Here is a 16095-nt window from a genome sequence, read left to right as displayed (position 1 = left end):
ACACAGAGAGAGGTGGGCCAGGGGCTCGCAGGCACCACGGGGCAGCGCTGGGGGCTCCAGCTGCTCTCTGCTGCTGCTTCTCCAGCTCAGCCTCCACCCACCCCACGCCTCCTCCTCGGCCGGGTGCCCAGCGCACGGCCCCCCCCTGCCAGCTCCACCGCGGCTCCCTCAGTGCGGCTGGTGGGGGTTCGGGTGTCTCCCCGCTGCGGGTGGGTGTCCTTGCTCGGAGGGGGCTCTGCGCGGAGCTGGTGCCTCGAGGAGCTCTCAGGCTGCAGGCGAGCGCTGCTGCAGACCGCTGCACCCGGAGCCGCTCACCCACGGAAGCTTGTTAGATGCAGAAGAGCATGTTTGTTTCTGCTTTCCGACCTTTGTGCATTCTCCTCCTGAAGTCTGTGGTTCGGTTTCACCTTCTTCTTTTTGTGAACTTAAAGAACTGGAGAAAATGGTTTCGGAGGTAAAAGATGTTTTATTTTCAGAAAATTAAAAGTGTCCTTAAGTGTCTCTCTCTTTCTCACATCCTTTCTTCTCTCTCATCCCTCTCCTTCTTCACTCCCCACCTTTCCTTCCCAGGCAGGAGGTTATTAACTTCCTTGTCAGGAGCAAACCACTGTAATAAATTTTGCAGTTCATTTAAAAAGGCAGACTTTGTCTTTTTTGGCTGTGTTTCTAATGGTCCTTTCTGGTGCCACCTGCTCCTGGTACTAGGGCAGGGCTCAGCCCAGGTATCTCCATCCCTCAGCTCCCCCAGGGCGCTGCCACCTTCGGAGGGGACAGGGACACGGGTCCTGCGGGAGGGAGCCGCTGCTGTGGTTGGGCTGGAAGGCACGGGTACCTCAGGACTTGGTGCAAAGCGCTGCTGAGAATTGCCATAGCGACTCCGAGTGTGTTTTGCAAGTGAGCCCAGGGATGACAGCATTTAGGGGGCAAGGGGCACACGCAGGATTCTCCATGTAGCTCTTGGTCTCACTGAGGCCGAGAGCTGCCAGTGTGCCACATACCGAGGGAGGGAGCAGAATCACAGAGGCAGAGCTTTGCCGCCAGCTTGGTGGCCTGCCTGAAGGTGACCTGCATGGCACTGCCCCATGTGCTGGCTCCATGAGCCCCAGCAGCTCAGATGCTGCTCTGCCAGGTGCCGGGCACCAGAAGCGATGGCTCTGCACTCAGACCTCGCTCTCAGCCAGCATAAAGCTGCTCTGAGGGCTGCAGTTTCCGACAGCAATTCAATCCATGCCAACCAGCACATGCTGTGCTGAGAGCAGGGAACACAGCGTAATGCAGCAGGCAGCACACGGGATCCGGAGGGGTCCAGGAACTGCCCCCCACTGTACCCAGCCTCATAAAGCCACCACGGGCTGCTGTGCCTGGCCGCGAGACCGTTCCCGTGGATAAAGCACAAGGAGAGAAGTCTGCCTTTAAAAATCAGCATTTACTGTCATCGTAATCAGCAAAAAAAAAAAAAACAACACATTTTATGTGCTCTAAACACTAGGAGAGTAACAGGACAAACAGTCCGATGCAGAGAACAGAGAGGGAGGGAGAGCACAACGCCAGCTGGAGCAGAGAGCAACGCCAGCCAGATGGGAAGCCCAGGGAGGAGCAGGGAGAGATTTTATTGTCCTAAACGCAGCAGAAGATGCTATTAAAGTCAGCTGGTTTAGAAAAGCATTGAAGCCAGCCGCTGTCTTCCTTGGTGCGTGTGCTTCCCGTGCAGCCCATCCCCAGCCCTGCCCCTGCAGAGCACAGCCCTGGCAGGAGCAGGGCTGGGGAACGTGGTGTCCTCGTCTGCACGGGCACAGCCCCGGGCACAGCTTCCCACCACCGCCTCGTCCAAGCGAAACCAGCCCTGGTGGTGGCACAACCAACACAGGCAGCCGAGTGCTGGGCTTGGCCGTGCAGCCACGGGGACCCAAGGGTGAGCCACGCAGGCTGGGCAGCAGCCACAGCGGGTGCTTACAGGGTGCTCTGCACAGCCCCGGAGAGGTGCAGGGTGTCTTCGGCATCAGACGAAGCCCAGCGGCCCCGTGAGACCCCCAGCTACCCCAGTCCTGCCTTGGCTTTGTCCGCACATGCTGCTAGGAAGAAGCACAGGGTTAACAGCTCTGCCTGGACGCGAGGCCCTCCGCACGAAGCCAGCTCCTCTGCCCCGCCATCCTCCAGGCTGCTCGAAGGCCACCACAGCGTTGTGGCACCCAGAAACCGCCTCTCAGAAACCTAAAGCAAAAGAGAAATGGGCTCAGCTGTGCTGGCCAGCAGCGGGGCCAGGCTCCCTCCCAGGGCCAGGGGCACCCACGGTTGTGATGTGGGGACAAAGCCCAGCCCCGCTCTGCCTTGGGTGGCTGCCCGGTCCAGGAGAGGCAGCCCAGGCCCCACCAGCATTGCTCTGCCAGCCCCCAGCTCCCCTGGCCCCGGAGGGGTCTTGGGGACATGGCCCTGGGGCAGGGAGCTGCTGCAGTGGGCAGGGGCAGCCGCGAGGAGCCCCCCTTTCCTTCATTCTGCTCAGGAATGAGCACACCGCACACACTGCCCAAGGCACCGCCAGGTCTGAGAGCTCTGAAGGGTGAGGTTTCGAGGAGATTTATTGAAAAATACCTACACTACCATGGAAGGGAGCACTGGTTCTGCACAGGCTGCGTTTCCTTCTGTCGGGGCATGAGGTGCCCTCTGCCCAGCGGGGAGGGATGCTGGAGCCCACCGCAGGGCAGCCCCGTGGGGCCGGCATTTCCCTGAGTGCCCATGTGCCCGACCGTCTTTGAAACCCAGAAATTAATAATTTCCCTATTATTTCGAAAGAAACCCTACTGAACACGGTATTGCGAGAGTTGCAGAAATACTCAGTATTGATCACAGAAAGGCTGGGCCATGGAGACAAGATCCATGTTGCTATGTGTGGCTTAGCAACATATAAATGTATTCAAACAGAATAATGAAATTATCGTGGGGAAACAAAGAAGCCATCACTTGAAGAGATGGAGGATGTGGAGGCCTCTTGGAGCTCTTGTTCACCAAGACAAGGAAGACGGTACTTATTGTTTGTACAAATATGTGAACCCCCCCGGCCATCCCCTTCTTACATAATGGGTGTAATGAATCTGGGCAGAGTGCTCTGTGCAACGCGCATCTTTGTACAGCTGGGCTGGAGCTCATTACTGTGAAAAATGTGCGGCCTCTCCAAGAGAATTGAGTCCTTGGGGGGAGCCCGAATATTGGGGGTGGGAGGCGGGGGGGGGGATGCAGGGGGCAGAGCACAGCCCTTGCCTGCCTCCTTGCCACAGCGACGCTGCCAAACTACTCATTTTTGTGTTTCTAAAACTGGCCTGGTATTTACAGGGGGTTTGATCTGCCTGTAAAGTGCTGCTGGGAGCCCGCTCCCATCTCCACCACGGACCCGACGGCTGCCTCCTGCATTGGAGCAGCATTTGGGCAGCACCAGTTTCTGCACTGGAGCAGGGCAGGGAGGAGCTGGATCCCACCCCAGACCTCGTGCAGGTTCCCTGAGAGATTCTGAGCAAATCCTGTATGCCCTGAGTTTCCCACCCATGCCCCTCCAGCCCACGAGCTCTCCCCATGTGGGCAGTGGGGCGCGTGGCTTCTCTCCTGCATCTTCACATAACCTGCAGGTCTACTGCTGGTACTCTGATAATTTTCATCAGAGCTGGTTGGAAAGGTTAAAATTTGGGCAAAACACATCTCTTTTCATTAAACTATCCGGGCAGAAAACAAAACAGAAGAGGAGAAGCAGTGTCTGCTTTGAAATTATTTGTCTCTCCACCACCATCAAACACAGGTTTATGGCTTGCTTTCCCTGACGGCTGTTATTCCTAAGAGAGATGCAGCCTTTTGCTCTGTTGCACAAGCTGTGAAGACCCTGGGCAACGCTGACCTGCCCTGGGATCTTCCAGGCATTACCAGAGCCGGGCACTGCTGCCTTTTATTTTACTTTCTTTAACGGCTGGAAGCACTCGGCTTAGAGCCCTGTGCCTCGTGCAGTGCAGCACAGCCGCCCGCCAGCGCTGTGCTGAATGCTGGCTGGCGTGCACACAAGTGTGCAGAGGAGTGCTCTTCTGGCTCAAGGAGATCTTCTCAGTCACCCTCAGGCTGCACCCGTCACCCCCAGGTGCGAGCGGAGCTGCTCTCAGGCTAGCAGAGAGGGTGGGCAGGCACGTGCTGCCCTGCCCCAACCTACTGCTTCCACGGCTTTTGTGTGGCCTCCAGAGAGAGGGGAGGCACCGAGCCCAGCCCTGCTGGTCCAGCAGTGGGGATCCAGGCACCCCTTGCGTGCCCCCAAACCATTGGGTTCTCCTAAACCCGCTGGAGAAGGCAGAGCCACCTTGAAGGACTGGGGGCTCCCACCCTTCCTTCAGCAGGTGCAGTGCTCCTGAGGGCTTACCTGAGAATACAAAAACAAACTAAACAACCCACCTCTTTACACATCGGGAGTTTAATTACAATGCGGCTCCATTAATATACGCAGGAGCAGGTGAGGGTGAGAGCGTGGGGGACAGAGCACAAATGCCTGTGCTCAGGGTCCGTCTCGCTGAGCGTGACCCCGCTCCTGCGCCTGAAATGCCGCAGCACATTTATTCCTGGGTGCCACTGTTTCTGCCTCGCTCATGTGTCCAGTGTGGGGAGGAAAGCTGTAATGCTTCTGGGTGGCATCTTCTCGAAAACAGTCTAAGCATGCCCTGCTTAGACACTTAATGTGGAGCAAAATCAGAAACCTGCTAATGCACTGCATCCCTTGACAAAAGAAAATGTAACAATGCAGGAAAAATAATATCAGTCCATCCCCGCTGCGTCTTCGCTGCACTATCTGCTTGAGTGACCCCATCCAGCGACTGCACCGAGAGTGCTTGGAGTACTAATTGGTGATGGATTAAAAAAAAATACACCACAAACAACCAAAATATGCGACACCCATGCACAGGGGAGCTGGGGAGTTGGCCAAAGCCAGGCAGGGAAGGCAGGGAGGGAGCAGGGCACTGCTGCTGTTGAGCAGAGCTCTGGGGCTTAGGAGGGATTTCTCTTTTGAATTCTACCCACCTCCACGGTGACATTGGCCTTTCTACAACCTGAAACAGAAGAAGCTAAATGGCTGCTTTTAAGCTCATAAATCCATCCCTGTCTGAACACCCCACCTTCCCCGGCTTCCCTTCTTTGGGAGAAAGTCACTTCTAACACCCGCCAGCGCCTTCTGAGGCAGCTGCTGCTTTAAAATACCCCATGGCAGCAGGGAGCTGTTGGGGCTCCTGAAAGCAGCCTGGTCCCTGCCAGGGCTGCCTGCCGTGCCCACTGCATCTCTGCTGCCTTCCAGAGCCTGCTGGGTGCTGCGGGGAGGCAGTACTGCAGGGCCTTCGTGCACCCACCTTTCACCTCCTGCTGCCGCCCTGTTCAGGGGGATGTGGATCCCTCAACAGCCTTGCCAGGACTGCAGCCACCAGGGCAGTTTGGAAATAAAACACTCCCTAAAGTCTTGGTAAAAATAACCCGCCCTCCACCCGCCGATCCACGCTCCATGATGCAACCAGAGAAAGCAGTATCAGCGGTAATAACAATTAAAGGAAATGAGGTAGGCAAATGTTACCTGAGGATTTGAATGCTGTCAGCTCTACAGCCTGAAAGAGGGGAGAAAATTTGTTAGCAGAAGGTAGGGGTCTGTGTGTTGGTGGCTGGAACCCTACGCCACCCCCCAGGGCCAGGCAGGACCCCGTGGGCACAAAGCAGCCTCGCTGCCCTTGGCCTCCAGCTGAGCTCCTGCAGAGGCAGGGACGCAGAGCCTGCATCCCAGCCCTACAGAGATCCCAGGTGCTTTGCTTATTGCTTCTGCAACCCCCTGCTCCTCTCAGCCTGGGTGCCTGCTACAGACCGCAGCACAATCCAGGAGCGCAGCAGAGTGAACTTTCTGCCCGTGCTCTGGCGGAGAGACTACATGGAAACCTGCTCCATGTGCCTAAGTGATGGTTAATGCTCTCCGAGGTGTGAAATTCCTGCTCCCAGCCCAACAGCAATAAATATCACCCAACAACATTTAAAAAAGCTGTAACACAAAGAACATCTTGTCTGTGTTTGTATCTTCACTCGCTCAGTGTTTTGTCATTTTAAGTGTTTTCAAACGTTTTTAAGTAGCATCTTCTCTTCATCCAAACCATTGTGCAGCTGCCAGTGACATCCTTAATTCACAGCTCCTCCAGCGAGTTACATGACTCATTTAGTCGGGGAGCAGAAAAACAGCGCTGACTTATATAACTAATGAGTGCAGAAAGCAGCGCCTGCCCTGCGGAGGGTAGCACCACCTGGGCACGGAGGCACCCACCACCTTGCCGCCGAGGAGCCTGGCTCAGGACAGGGGCTCCCAGCACCACGGGGCTGCTCAGCATCGCGGGGTCACCTCAGCATTGTTGGGGGGCCCTGCAGGCTGCTGGGGTGCGGATTGGCACGGGGACCAGCGCTGTGCCCGTCCTCACCCCTCGCAGACACAGGCACCAGCCCGGCCTTTTGAAGGCTGCTGAATGCACGTTAGCTAGCAAGGAAACAAGTCCATTAAAAAAGAAATGTTTAAGCGGCAAAGATACAGTAAAGTCCTAAGTGACCCTCACGCGGAGGAAAGCGGCTTCTATCTTTGCCTGCTAGGAAATGCCATGGCCTTGGCATTTAGGAAATCTGCCTCCTAATGCTCCCTGCATTAGAAAACCCAGGCCTCCGGGCTAATCTCTTTAACCCACGTCTCGCATTTTGTGCCAGGGAGCTTAGTCCTGGTCCCAGTTTACACAGCAAGCACCTGGCTGGCTGAGAAAAGCATCACCTGCGGATCCTGGTCGGTGTTTAGCACAAGGGAGGAATGGCATTAACCGCAATATAAATCAAGGGAGATGAAAATATGGATTTTATTGAGTGGCTTCAAAACGATATGCCAGCTATAGAAGTATTATCTATTGGATAAATAAGAGCTGTCTATGTGACACGGGTTTTCAAAGGATAAATATTAGAGAGGGAGAGAGAGATCCTTCAGTGAGAGACTTATATGAAAGTAGTGTTGGATTTTATTCTGAGGAAATTACAGCACTTGTATGTCAAGTGCACAAGGACTGATGATCATTTCAATAGTGGGAGATGGAAGTGGTATCAGAGTAGTCAAATTTAAATTGTTCTCCACTTTAGGCCATGCCTTGCTGAGCTCTACGTCAGACTCACTTCTGCTGGGGGAGCGAAATGGCTGCAGAACAATACAGGGCTGCCCTCCCTGGATGGATGCGGCTCAGCTGCTGCACAGCCAACAAGCCCCCGCTGCCCTTTTTAAACTTGCTGGCCCTGGGGGGAATCTCTTGCCATGAGCTGTACCAACTGCTGCTCCGTGCTTCACGTACTCAAATTCACGAGCTCCTTCTGTTCATTGATATCCCCTGCTGTAAATCAGCCCCCAGCTGCGCCCCCCTCCTGGAGAGGAGCTGCAAGCCCTGGGTGCGGCAGGGAACAAAGCTGCGGCAGCGCTGGTTCCTGCAGCCAGGGGTGAGCTCTCTGCTTGGGAAGTGGCTGCACCAGGGGGTTCCTCCCTGCCTGCCCCCTTGCCAGCACTCTCCTGCTCTCCTGCATTGCCCTCAGCTGCCTGCCCTGCCCCAGACCAGCCCAAAAGGGCTCCCTGCCAGCCAGCCACCTCTCCTTCCCCTGAGCAGCATCCTATACTCAGCATCATCCTATGGCTTGATTGCTAGAAGTGGCAGTTATGGGCATGAAGTCACATATCTTAAGTTATTTAAATGACTTAAATGAATATGCTACTAATAACCAGTACATATTTTAATAAGTGAGTGTGTCCAGGGTTCGTATCAAGACCTTTTTTTTTTTGTTTCAGTCCAGACAGACCACGTGTCTAGATTGGTCCTCGGGAACAGGGCATCTACGCTGCGATAACACACTGCCTCTGGTCCATTACAAACATTTGGCAAGTGTTGTAACATCCTGGGACAGAGGGAATCATCGTTATCCTCGGTCTGCAAACAGGATGGATGAGTCAGACAGCTTCTGAGACTTGCTCAGCGTAAACCACTGAACTTGTGCCAGAGCTGGTAACACCACCAGGTGTTCCGAGGCCCAGCCCTTTGCTAGAACCGCTATATACCATTCCCACATAACTGCTATGCTCTGTATATGAGTGAAGGTGGAAGAATATCAGAAGACATTACATACCGGTCTCTCTGGTGACATAATTGATGAAATCCCCATGGGAATTTTGGCTCCAAAGTTGCCTAGGGGGAAAAAAAGCACAATGAATTTGGAGACCAGAGAGCAGAAATATTCAAGCTTTACCAAGAACTCAGTGCTTTATGTCCCCTAAATATCTTCCACTGAAGCAAAGGGACCAACCAGGTTATCTGCGTAATTGCAAGTAAATCCTTTTACCCACAAACAGGTTGGAGCTTGCAATACCTTTCTTCCCAGAAGCTAAAAAAACTATTTCCTACTGCCTCTTTCATGCCTTGGGAACGTTTTACTGTGGTCTCATCCCACAGCCTGGGCCAACAGCAGTGACAACCCTCTTTACCTTTGTTGGTGATGTTCTTCACTGGTGGATCTTTCTGCACAGGGCTCGACAAGGCACTCTCAGCTGCAGGACTCAGTTTCCCGGTCTCCCAGGAGGTTGTGTTTCTTGGACTTGATAAGTAGTTGATGGGATGAGAGCAGTTCTGTGGTGACAGGGAAGAGACACAGGACAGTGAAATCTGCAACCTGTCTTTGCTGGGCTCAGGTCCAACTTTGAAGACTGGTTTTATCTGCACTGCTGCCCCTGGCTTGCACTGTTCCCTGGGATGGGAGTCCAATCCCATCCCACCCTGGTACTGAAGGCTGCTTTCTAATCAGGGCAGATGATCTTTGGGTCTGCATTGTCCAACGGGACTGCAATGAAGGGATTCAGTCTCTGCCATTCTTCCTACACTGGACAAGTATGGAGGAAAAATAAGACTTCTTTCCAACAACATCTCCTCAAAGAAGTCCAAATGTGTACTTAGGGTCCTCTTCTAGTGGCTAAATGATGAGCAAATGGGGGCAGCAAGGCTTCCTTGCAACTTACCGTGAATGAGAGTGCTTTCTTCTTGTCCTTCATCCTCTGGATGGCATTTCTCACCTGGAGCAAGGCAAGGACATTAGAGAAGGCCACAGCAACTCTTGCAGAGCAAGAGATCCTCCAGGAAGTCATGGAGAAAAAGCAATAGCTGTCCCAGAAGCACAGTCTGGGCTACGCTGCCTGTTTCATCTACAATCCCAGCTACCCCTTAACCCCTACTAAACACTTGCTCTGTAGTGACAGAGCCCCAGCCAGGGATATTTCTTACCTCGCTGTTATAGATTGCATAGACCAGGAATATATACAGGCCCTGAAAAGGAGAGAGCACAGGAAGTTAGAGATGTACAGCTGTTTGCCTGCTACTGTCCACAGGAGGAAATGAACTTGATGAGTATTAGAATAGGTGGCGACCTAAGGAGAAGAGGCACAGACGCTGGGCATGGCACAGCCAGGGGACAGCTGGGCTAGAGGGATGTTCCTTAAAATCAGACCTTTCCTCTCCCCCCATTTCAGCTCGGGAGCAGCACAGTTTGGGCACTCAGCAGAGGCTGCTCCGTCCCTTCCTCGTGTGACGGAGGGGGAGCTGGCATCTCCTGCTCGGCCCCTCTGCTCCTCTCACCCCCATGCTCTCCCACACTCCTGTTCACCCATGCATGCAAAATCCCCCTCAAAACACCTCCTTCGGATCTCAGAGACAGAAACCACCAGGAATTTGTTGCAAGAGGAACCCAAATCCAGGAAGCAGCCCTCCCTTCCCGCTGAGCCCAGGGAGATGGGCTTGAGCCTTCCTCCCTCAAAACACAGCATGATGCCATGGGCAGATCGGCTGTCCTACACAGTGACAGCCCACGGGGTGTTAGCAGGAAACTCCTAAACACGTTTAAGGGGTACAGATCCAGAGGCTTTGCCCAGCCTGAACAAAGCTTTCCCCTTCCCAGACCAGGACCTCACAGCTCAGACAGCACAGCCGTGGCCACCCTCTCCATTCCCACCAAACCAGTGCTCCTGCATGCAAATACTGGGGACTGGCACATAAGCAAACGCTCTGCCACAGCCCAAAGCTCGGTCAGAGCCCACTGACCGCTCGCAGCTCACGCAGGGTGTGCGATGGGCAGTGCTCTGGGCACAGCCCGCAGTGAGCACCACCTGGAGGCCACAGCCAGGGGCTAATTACAGCTCCAGACCAACAATTTTGGCCTTAAGGCAGCCCTATCTGGCCCACCAGATTTATGTTATATCTGTGGGGTGTTTGTTATCGCAGCTAGATAAATCAGCTGCAGCAAGAAAAGTAATCCATCTTGTCTTCAATGAGCCTTGCTCTTCATCTGCGAGCTCTTGGCAGGCGTAATGGTAGCAATACCCTGGCGCCGTGCCATGACCTGTCCTTCAGACAGCAATGCTGGTCACTCCTCCAGACCAGATTTCTGGTCGGGCTGCCAAGGCAGGTCTTCCTTGAAATAATCATTCTGTATGAAAGCGGGGTGGGGGAGGGAGCCGTGAGGTCGGCTGGGAGGAGAGCAAGGAAGGAGAGGAGGCCCAGCTGCAGCGGGCGGAAGCTGAGCCATGGCGCGGAGCGGTGCTGGAGGAGCTGCTCCTGCCCCGCTCCTGCCCCGCTCCTGCCCCGCTCCTGCCAGCTCCCAGGGCAAAGCAGAGCCACCATCCTCCTCGGGGACCTCCATCACAAGTTGCACCAACTCCATTTGGGGAGGGGTTTGGGGACGCCAAACCAGCTGTGCTCCCGCTGTTGGAGCCCGGTGAGGGCTCGGTGCATCACGTAGCCTGGGAAGGGAGGGGACAAACCCACATTTGTGGGCAAGCAGCCATCATTAGGAAATAACTACTCAGCACAGCCCTGTGCAATCCTCTAGACCTGTCCCAGAAGCTGCTGCAGCAGTAGGAGATATTTTAAATAGCTCTGAGTACAAAGACATCCAGCTGGAGGCCTGCCCCTGCGGTGCTGCTGCAGGCCCGGGCAGTGCGGAGCACCCGGGAGGCTGCAGCGGCGGGGCAGCAGCGTGTGTGTTCCACAGCTGAGCCACCAAAACTCCTCCGGCTGTCCCACCTCTACCAGACACAGCTGGCAGCCACCCAGGGGACCCTTCCCACTCTGTTGGCCTGGTTCGGGTGGGCAGAGCTGGCACTGTCCACAGCTGACATCGGGGAGCCAGCTCTGCTGCTTGTGCTCCGATGGTGCCCATAGGTACCAAACCAAGGGTAATTAGTCAGGGTTTTTTTTTTCTTTCTTTTTTTCTTTTCTGCAGCTGTCTCATGGGAATTTCAAAGCCCAATGCCTGCCAAGGCTTATCTGGACAAGACCAATGGGTGGTTTCACCTGTACTGGCAGAGGTGCTGAAGCCCTTTCAGTATCAGCAGAGCTGAGGAAGGAGCCCTGGGGTGGCTCCAGTCCCCTCCAGTCACCCCTCATGCTGGTGACAGGGTGAGGGACTCGTTTTGGTGGGGCTTTGGCAGCAGCACTGCATCCTCCCCTGGCCCAGCACCATGCATCACTGCTTCTCACTGGGCTGAATTCTTGTGCTGCCTGGCTGGAGAAGGAGTTGTCGTGTTTGGTGTCGACGCACAGAGTAACCTTGAAAACAGGCTTCAGTTTCCGCAGATAAACAGAAAGCAGTCAAACAAACAAACAACTTACAGCAGCAAAACTTTCCTGCACAACACCAGCACATAAAGAAGCACACTGGTCTTAAAGGAAATCCCAAGGTGATCTATAGAAGTTGTCCTCAATAGGACAGCCTGCAAAGGAGCTGAAATGTGGCGCTTTTATCCCTGCTTTCTCTCAACTCCACAGCTGCCCACCAGCATCACATTTTCTTTTCTAGGGTAATATTTAAATTGACCTGCACTTAGCAATGAAGGAGCAAAAGGCAAACAAGCACAGCACATTCATGGGCAAACCCTTGACTGTTTGCCCACACAAGAGACAGGGCTCCTACCGAGTGTTAGGAGAAATAAGGAAAACAAAAGAAGCAGTAACTTCGAAAGCAAGGGAAGAAAACAAATCCTGACCCATCCAGCAGCCCTGCTCCTCTCTCACCCCAGGTGGACATTGCTATGGTTTGTGAGAGGGGGTCTCAGGAGACATCTCATCCAGAAGACACGTATGCATTTTAGAAATTATTTCTTGCCCTTCCAAAAAAAAAAACCAAACATATGCCTCACATCCATGTTACAACCACCTGCATCATGCAGTCTCTCTGCTGTCATCAGTGATGAGTCAAAGGCTGAATGAACCATGGGAAATGCAGTCTGGGAAGTGACACTGTCAGGATAGCATCGTGAGGCATTAGCAGTCACCGAACCAGAGAACTTGTTGTGGGGTTCCTCTCACCATTGCCAGGTGAACTGAGGCTGTATTTAAGTACAGTCAGCACAGGCTTCCTGCCACCCTGCTGGTATCCTTAATAGCAGAGACGTCCAGAGGCAGCCCTTTGGCCTTAGGATTTCCCCATCCAAGAGCTGACAGATGTGCATGAGCAGCACCCAGCCACTGGACCTGTGCCAGCCACAGGCAGAATGTGCCTTGGAGCAACCACACATCTTGTGCACATGGCGATAACGCTTGCCTTTCACCCTTGGAGATCTGGGCCAATGTTACACCGAAGCCTGCCAAGTATGCCAGAGGGAAGCACTGGAACTCTCCTGCTCCATGGACGAAAGCTTCTGCACTGGCCATTTTCTATTTCAGCCAAAAGAACAAGGGAGATGGGGCTGGAGAGCTCTTTGAATCCCAATGGCTTGGAGGATAGTGCCTGATTGCTCTCTTGAGCTGGATTGCCTGGAATAAGATTTGTCTTCAAGCACCTGGCAAAGGACTTTGAAAAACGTGTCTGTGAATATCTGGTAGAACAGCCCAGGACTGGCTGTGTGGGTACACCCAGATGGCTTTTTATTGGCGCTGTCTTAGCACCGGGCTGGACTGCGTCCATGCATGTTCTTCTCTGCATGGCTCTCTGCTGATGGTAACTACCTGTCTGCAGATAAGTCTGCCTGGGGACATTTGTCTCTCCTGCAAATATCAGGAGCAGTGCTGTTTAGTGCTTCTCTAGCTCCATCTACAGCTGCTTCTCTCGAGGTTTGGAAGCTTTCACCAACCAGGTGGCTGATGCTTTGAATTGCAGGTGGCAAGCACAAGTTATGGGACTTCAGCAAGTCCTTACAACATTTTGTTGCCCCGTTTCCCTGAGTTTCACCTACTCTGAGGCCATGGGAACAGCTCTACCTCAGAGCTGAGCACTCCTGGCTGCTGTAACTATTACCATTTGCTTTGCTCTCTTAACCACATACAGGCTGCTTAAAGTTTTAAGCTCTTTGAAGAAACCAGTAAAGTTGGAAGCAAATATTAAGTACTGCTTTACACATCAGGGCTACTTTCTGTCCTGCAGAGCTCCCTATCAATACAAATGTACTAACAACAGTGACTCTTACATATGCCAGCATTCAGGAGTCACACCAGAAGACACAAGACTGCCAAATATTCCTAACTAGCAGGAGAGATGGGTTACACTGAAGCGCAAGGAGCTCCAGGTAGCTGCCTGGCTGTGAGGCGAGAATCCCGATGGCACAGGACTCACCTGGAGGGAGTTGAGCACGATGAAGACATAGGCCCAGACGATGCTGAGGTGGACAAGGACCCCACACACCCACGTCAGCCCCAGCACGGGCAGCAGCACCAAGATGGGCTTGGCTGTGGCCCTGTCACAAAGAAGAGCTCAAAGTTACTCGAGCACATTTCCAAGCTGAAATGCTTCGTGCTGGCACCCCACCGGCACCCTTCTCCCAGCTGCCACAAGGGTCTTGGCCGTGCCCTGCACGCTTGACACCAACACCTCCTGGCAAGGTGCCCCGGCCTGCCAAGTGTCCTCCCTGGCCCTGCAACCGCTGCCAGGGGCTCGCTGCCATCCACCTGGGGATCTGCACGAGGCTGCAGAGCACTGCAGGGTTTGGAGCGCTCTGCTCTGCACTTTGCAGGTTTGAAGACAGCTTTCCTTGTCTCCATATGGGAAACGGCTCTGTGCCCCCGGCAAGTGCCTACCAGACAGTGTATTGTGCAAGCGGCACCCAACAGGGCAGCTGTGAAACAAACTCCTTTGCAAACAAAATTAGAGGAGAAAAAACAAAAGCTTCACCTCCCGGCCCCCCGTGTGCTAGCCCTGCTCTTTTTTTATCACTGGGAGTTAGCAAGAAGGGAGCTCTTTGACGTCATTAGCCATGAGAAGGCAGCTATTTCCCCTGAGTCGCTGCTACGAGCAGGGCTTCTGCAATTGTTTTATTAGCATATGGATGTCACCCTGCCCTCCTGCATTGCCCTATCTTTCTGCTTCTGTAAATTTGGGAAAATTTATTTATGATAGAGGGGAACAATGCGTGTCTAGCAGGGGTATCCGGCGCCAGCTAACAACAATAAAAATTCACAGAGGATGATAAAGTAGTGACTCAAGCAGCAGTTTTTTAGAGGTCTCCCTACATTAACTGATTAGAGAAGTCCATGCTGCTTCTCCTTCCCCATGTATGTAACCCCCACCAGGGCTCCTTTTGATCCACCAAGTCCCAAACACATACAGAAAATGCTTCTTATTATGGTAAACAGCCTGACCGCCCCGCACTTGGTTCATCTGCCATCCTTCTGATGGGCATGCAGAAGCGCTAAGTAAGGGGTGAGTTTGACCTGCAGCGCTCTGTGAAGTGGAGAGGACTCACTTCTGTGGCTCAGATCTCTAGAAAATTCCAGGAGACTGGGCACCTAATGTCCTTTGGTTCCTGGAAATGCCCCAGATCTCCACCTCACTTCCCTACACTTCTATTTTACAGGATGTCTGTGCGCCAGCCAACAAGCTGCTCAGGAGCACAGAGGCCTCATGTTCTCAGTGGTGTAGTTGTTCCAGCAGAGTCTGCCTTTGGGTGATGCACAGGCACTGTGGAGGAGAAAATCTTTTCTGTCCTGACTGCTTTTCATTGCACCCCCCAAGGCAAAGATGCTCAGCTTAACAGCAATTCCACCATTTCACGCCCAGACCAGCCAGTGCGGGGATACCCAGCCACTGCCCTGCTCACCAAATCTGTGTTCCGATCTGGTTCTCCAGGCTGCTGTTGGGTGTCAGCATCTTTGATCTCCTGCGAGCGCTGGACACGGTCACCATCACCACCCGGAAAAGCACAAAAGTATTCACCTGTCAAAAAGAGCCAGCGGACCCCATGAGCTTCTGTGAGCTTCAGCGTGGTGAGCCTTTTCTGCTGGGAAGTCAATAACTAGTTTCAGAACATAGGGAGAACATATCACTCCTGACAAAGCTTTAAGTAAAATATTTTATAGAGCTATCTGCACAAGTATCAAATCTATAAAACATCTCAAAACCTCTCCCACAGAATGTATTGTTGAGTGTCAGCTCTAGCCCCCTTAAACACTGCACCTTTTTCTGCTACTGTGCTGTTTTGGAGTGATACTGATCCTACCCCAGGGAGGTAGCTGTTCCCGTATCACAAGCAGACCTTCAGTTAAGGCAATGTCACAGTCAACCTACATATTCACCTACATTCCTAGCCCAACAGCCAATACAAGAACAGGGCAGCAAAATTTTCTTAAAACACATTTTTTTCTATCAAAAAGTTGCTTTGGTTAAAAAGATTTAATTGCGTTGTGTCAGCATGTATGAAGTGTAACAAAAATTCCCCCACACAAGCAGTGAGGACAACGGGGCCAGCGAGCAAGCACCTTAGCTACAGAAGTGCTGCCACCGCTGACCCTGCGATGCTTTCCCAAAAGCAGACACGCGGGAATCACACCTTGCAGGAAGGTTTCGGCACTTACTGCCAGGATGAAGAGAACCGGCCCGACAAAGGCCCAGATGACGTTGGTCTGAACGTTCAGCCAGCAGCGGCTGTCTGCCACGTACTTGTCAAAGGAAGTCGCAAGGGTCACAGCCACGATAACGGCTGGAAGGCCTGCAACACACACACAAAAGGAAATCAGAACCCAGGAAAAGCAGGAATGACCCAGGCAGGTCGGCTGTGCTCTAAATTGC

The 16095-nt window shown here is 53.3% G+C and overlaps 1 protein-coding gene across 1 annotated transcript in view; it reads right to left on the bottom strand.

Moving 5' to 3' along the window:
• Positions 1-783: 783 nt before the first annotated feature.
• ADGRD2 (adhesion G protein-coupled receptor D2) overlaps positions 784-16095 on the bottom strand; it is a 28082-nt gene continuing 12770 nt past the window's right edge. Inside the window, 9 exon segments of the mRNA XM_068657032.1 lie at positions 784-2211; positions 5582-5612; positions 8182-8240; positions 8537-8678; positions 9065-9118; positions 9327-9368; positions 13648-13768; positions 15128-15243; positions 15882-16015. Coding sequence (XP_068513133.1) covers positions 2204-2211; positions 5582-5612; positions 8182-8240; positions 8537-8678; positions 9065-9118; positions 9327-9368; positions 13648-13768; positions 15128-15243; positions 15882-16015 — 707 coding nt within the window. The 3' untranslated portion in view covers positions 784-2203.

This window comes from Anas acuta, chromosome 20, assembly GCF_963932015.1.
Source record: "Anas acuta chromosome 20, bAnaAcu1.1, whole genome shotgun sequence".
Classification (NCBI taxonomy): Eukaryota; Metazoa; Chordata; class Aves; order Anseriformes; family Anatidae; genus Anas; species Anas acuta.
This window is presented reverse-complemented; position numbering and strand designations above follow the sequence as displayed.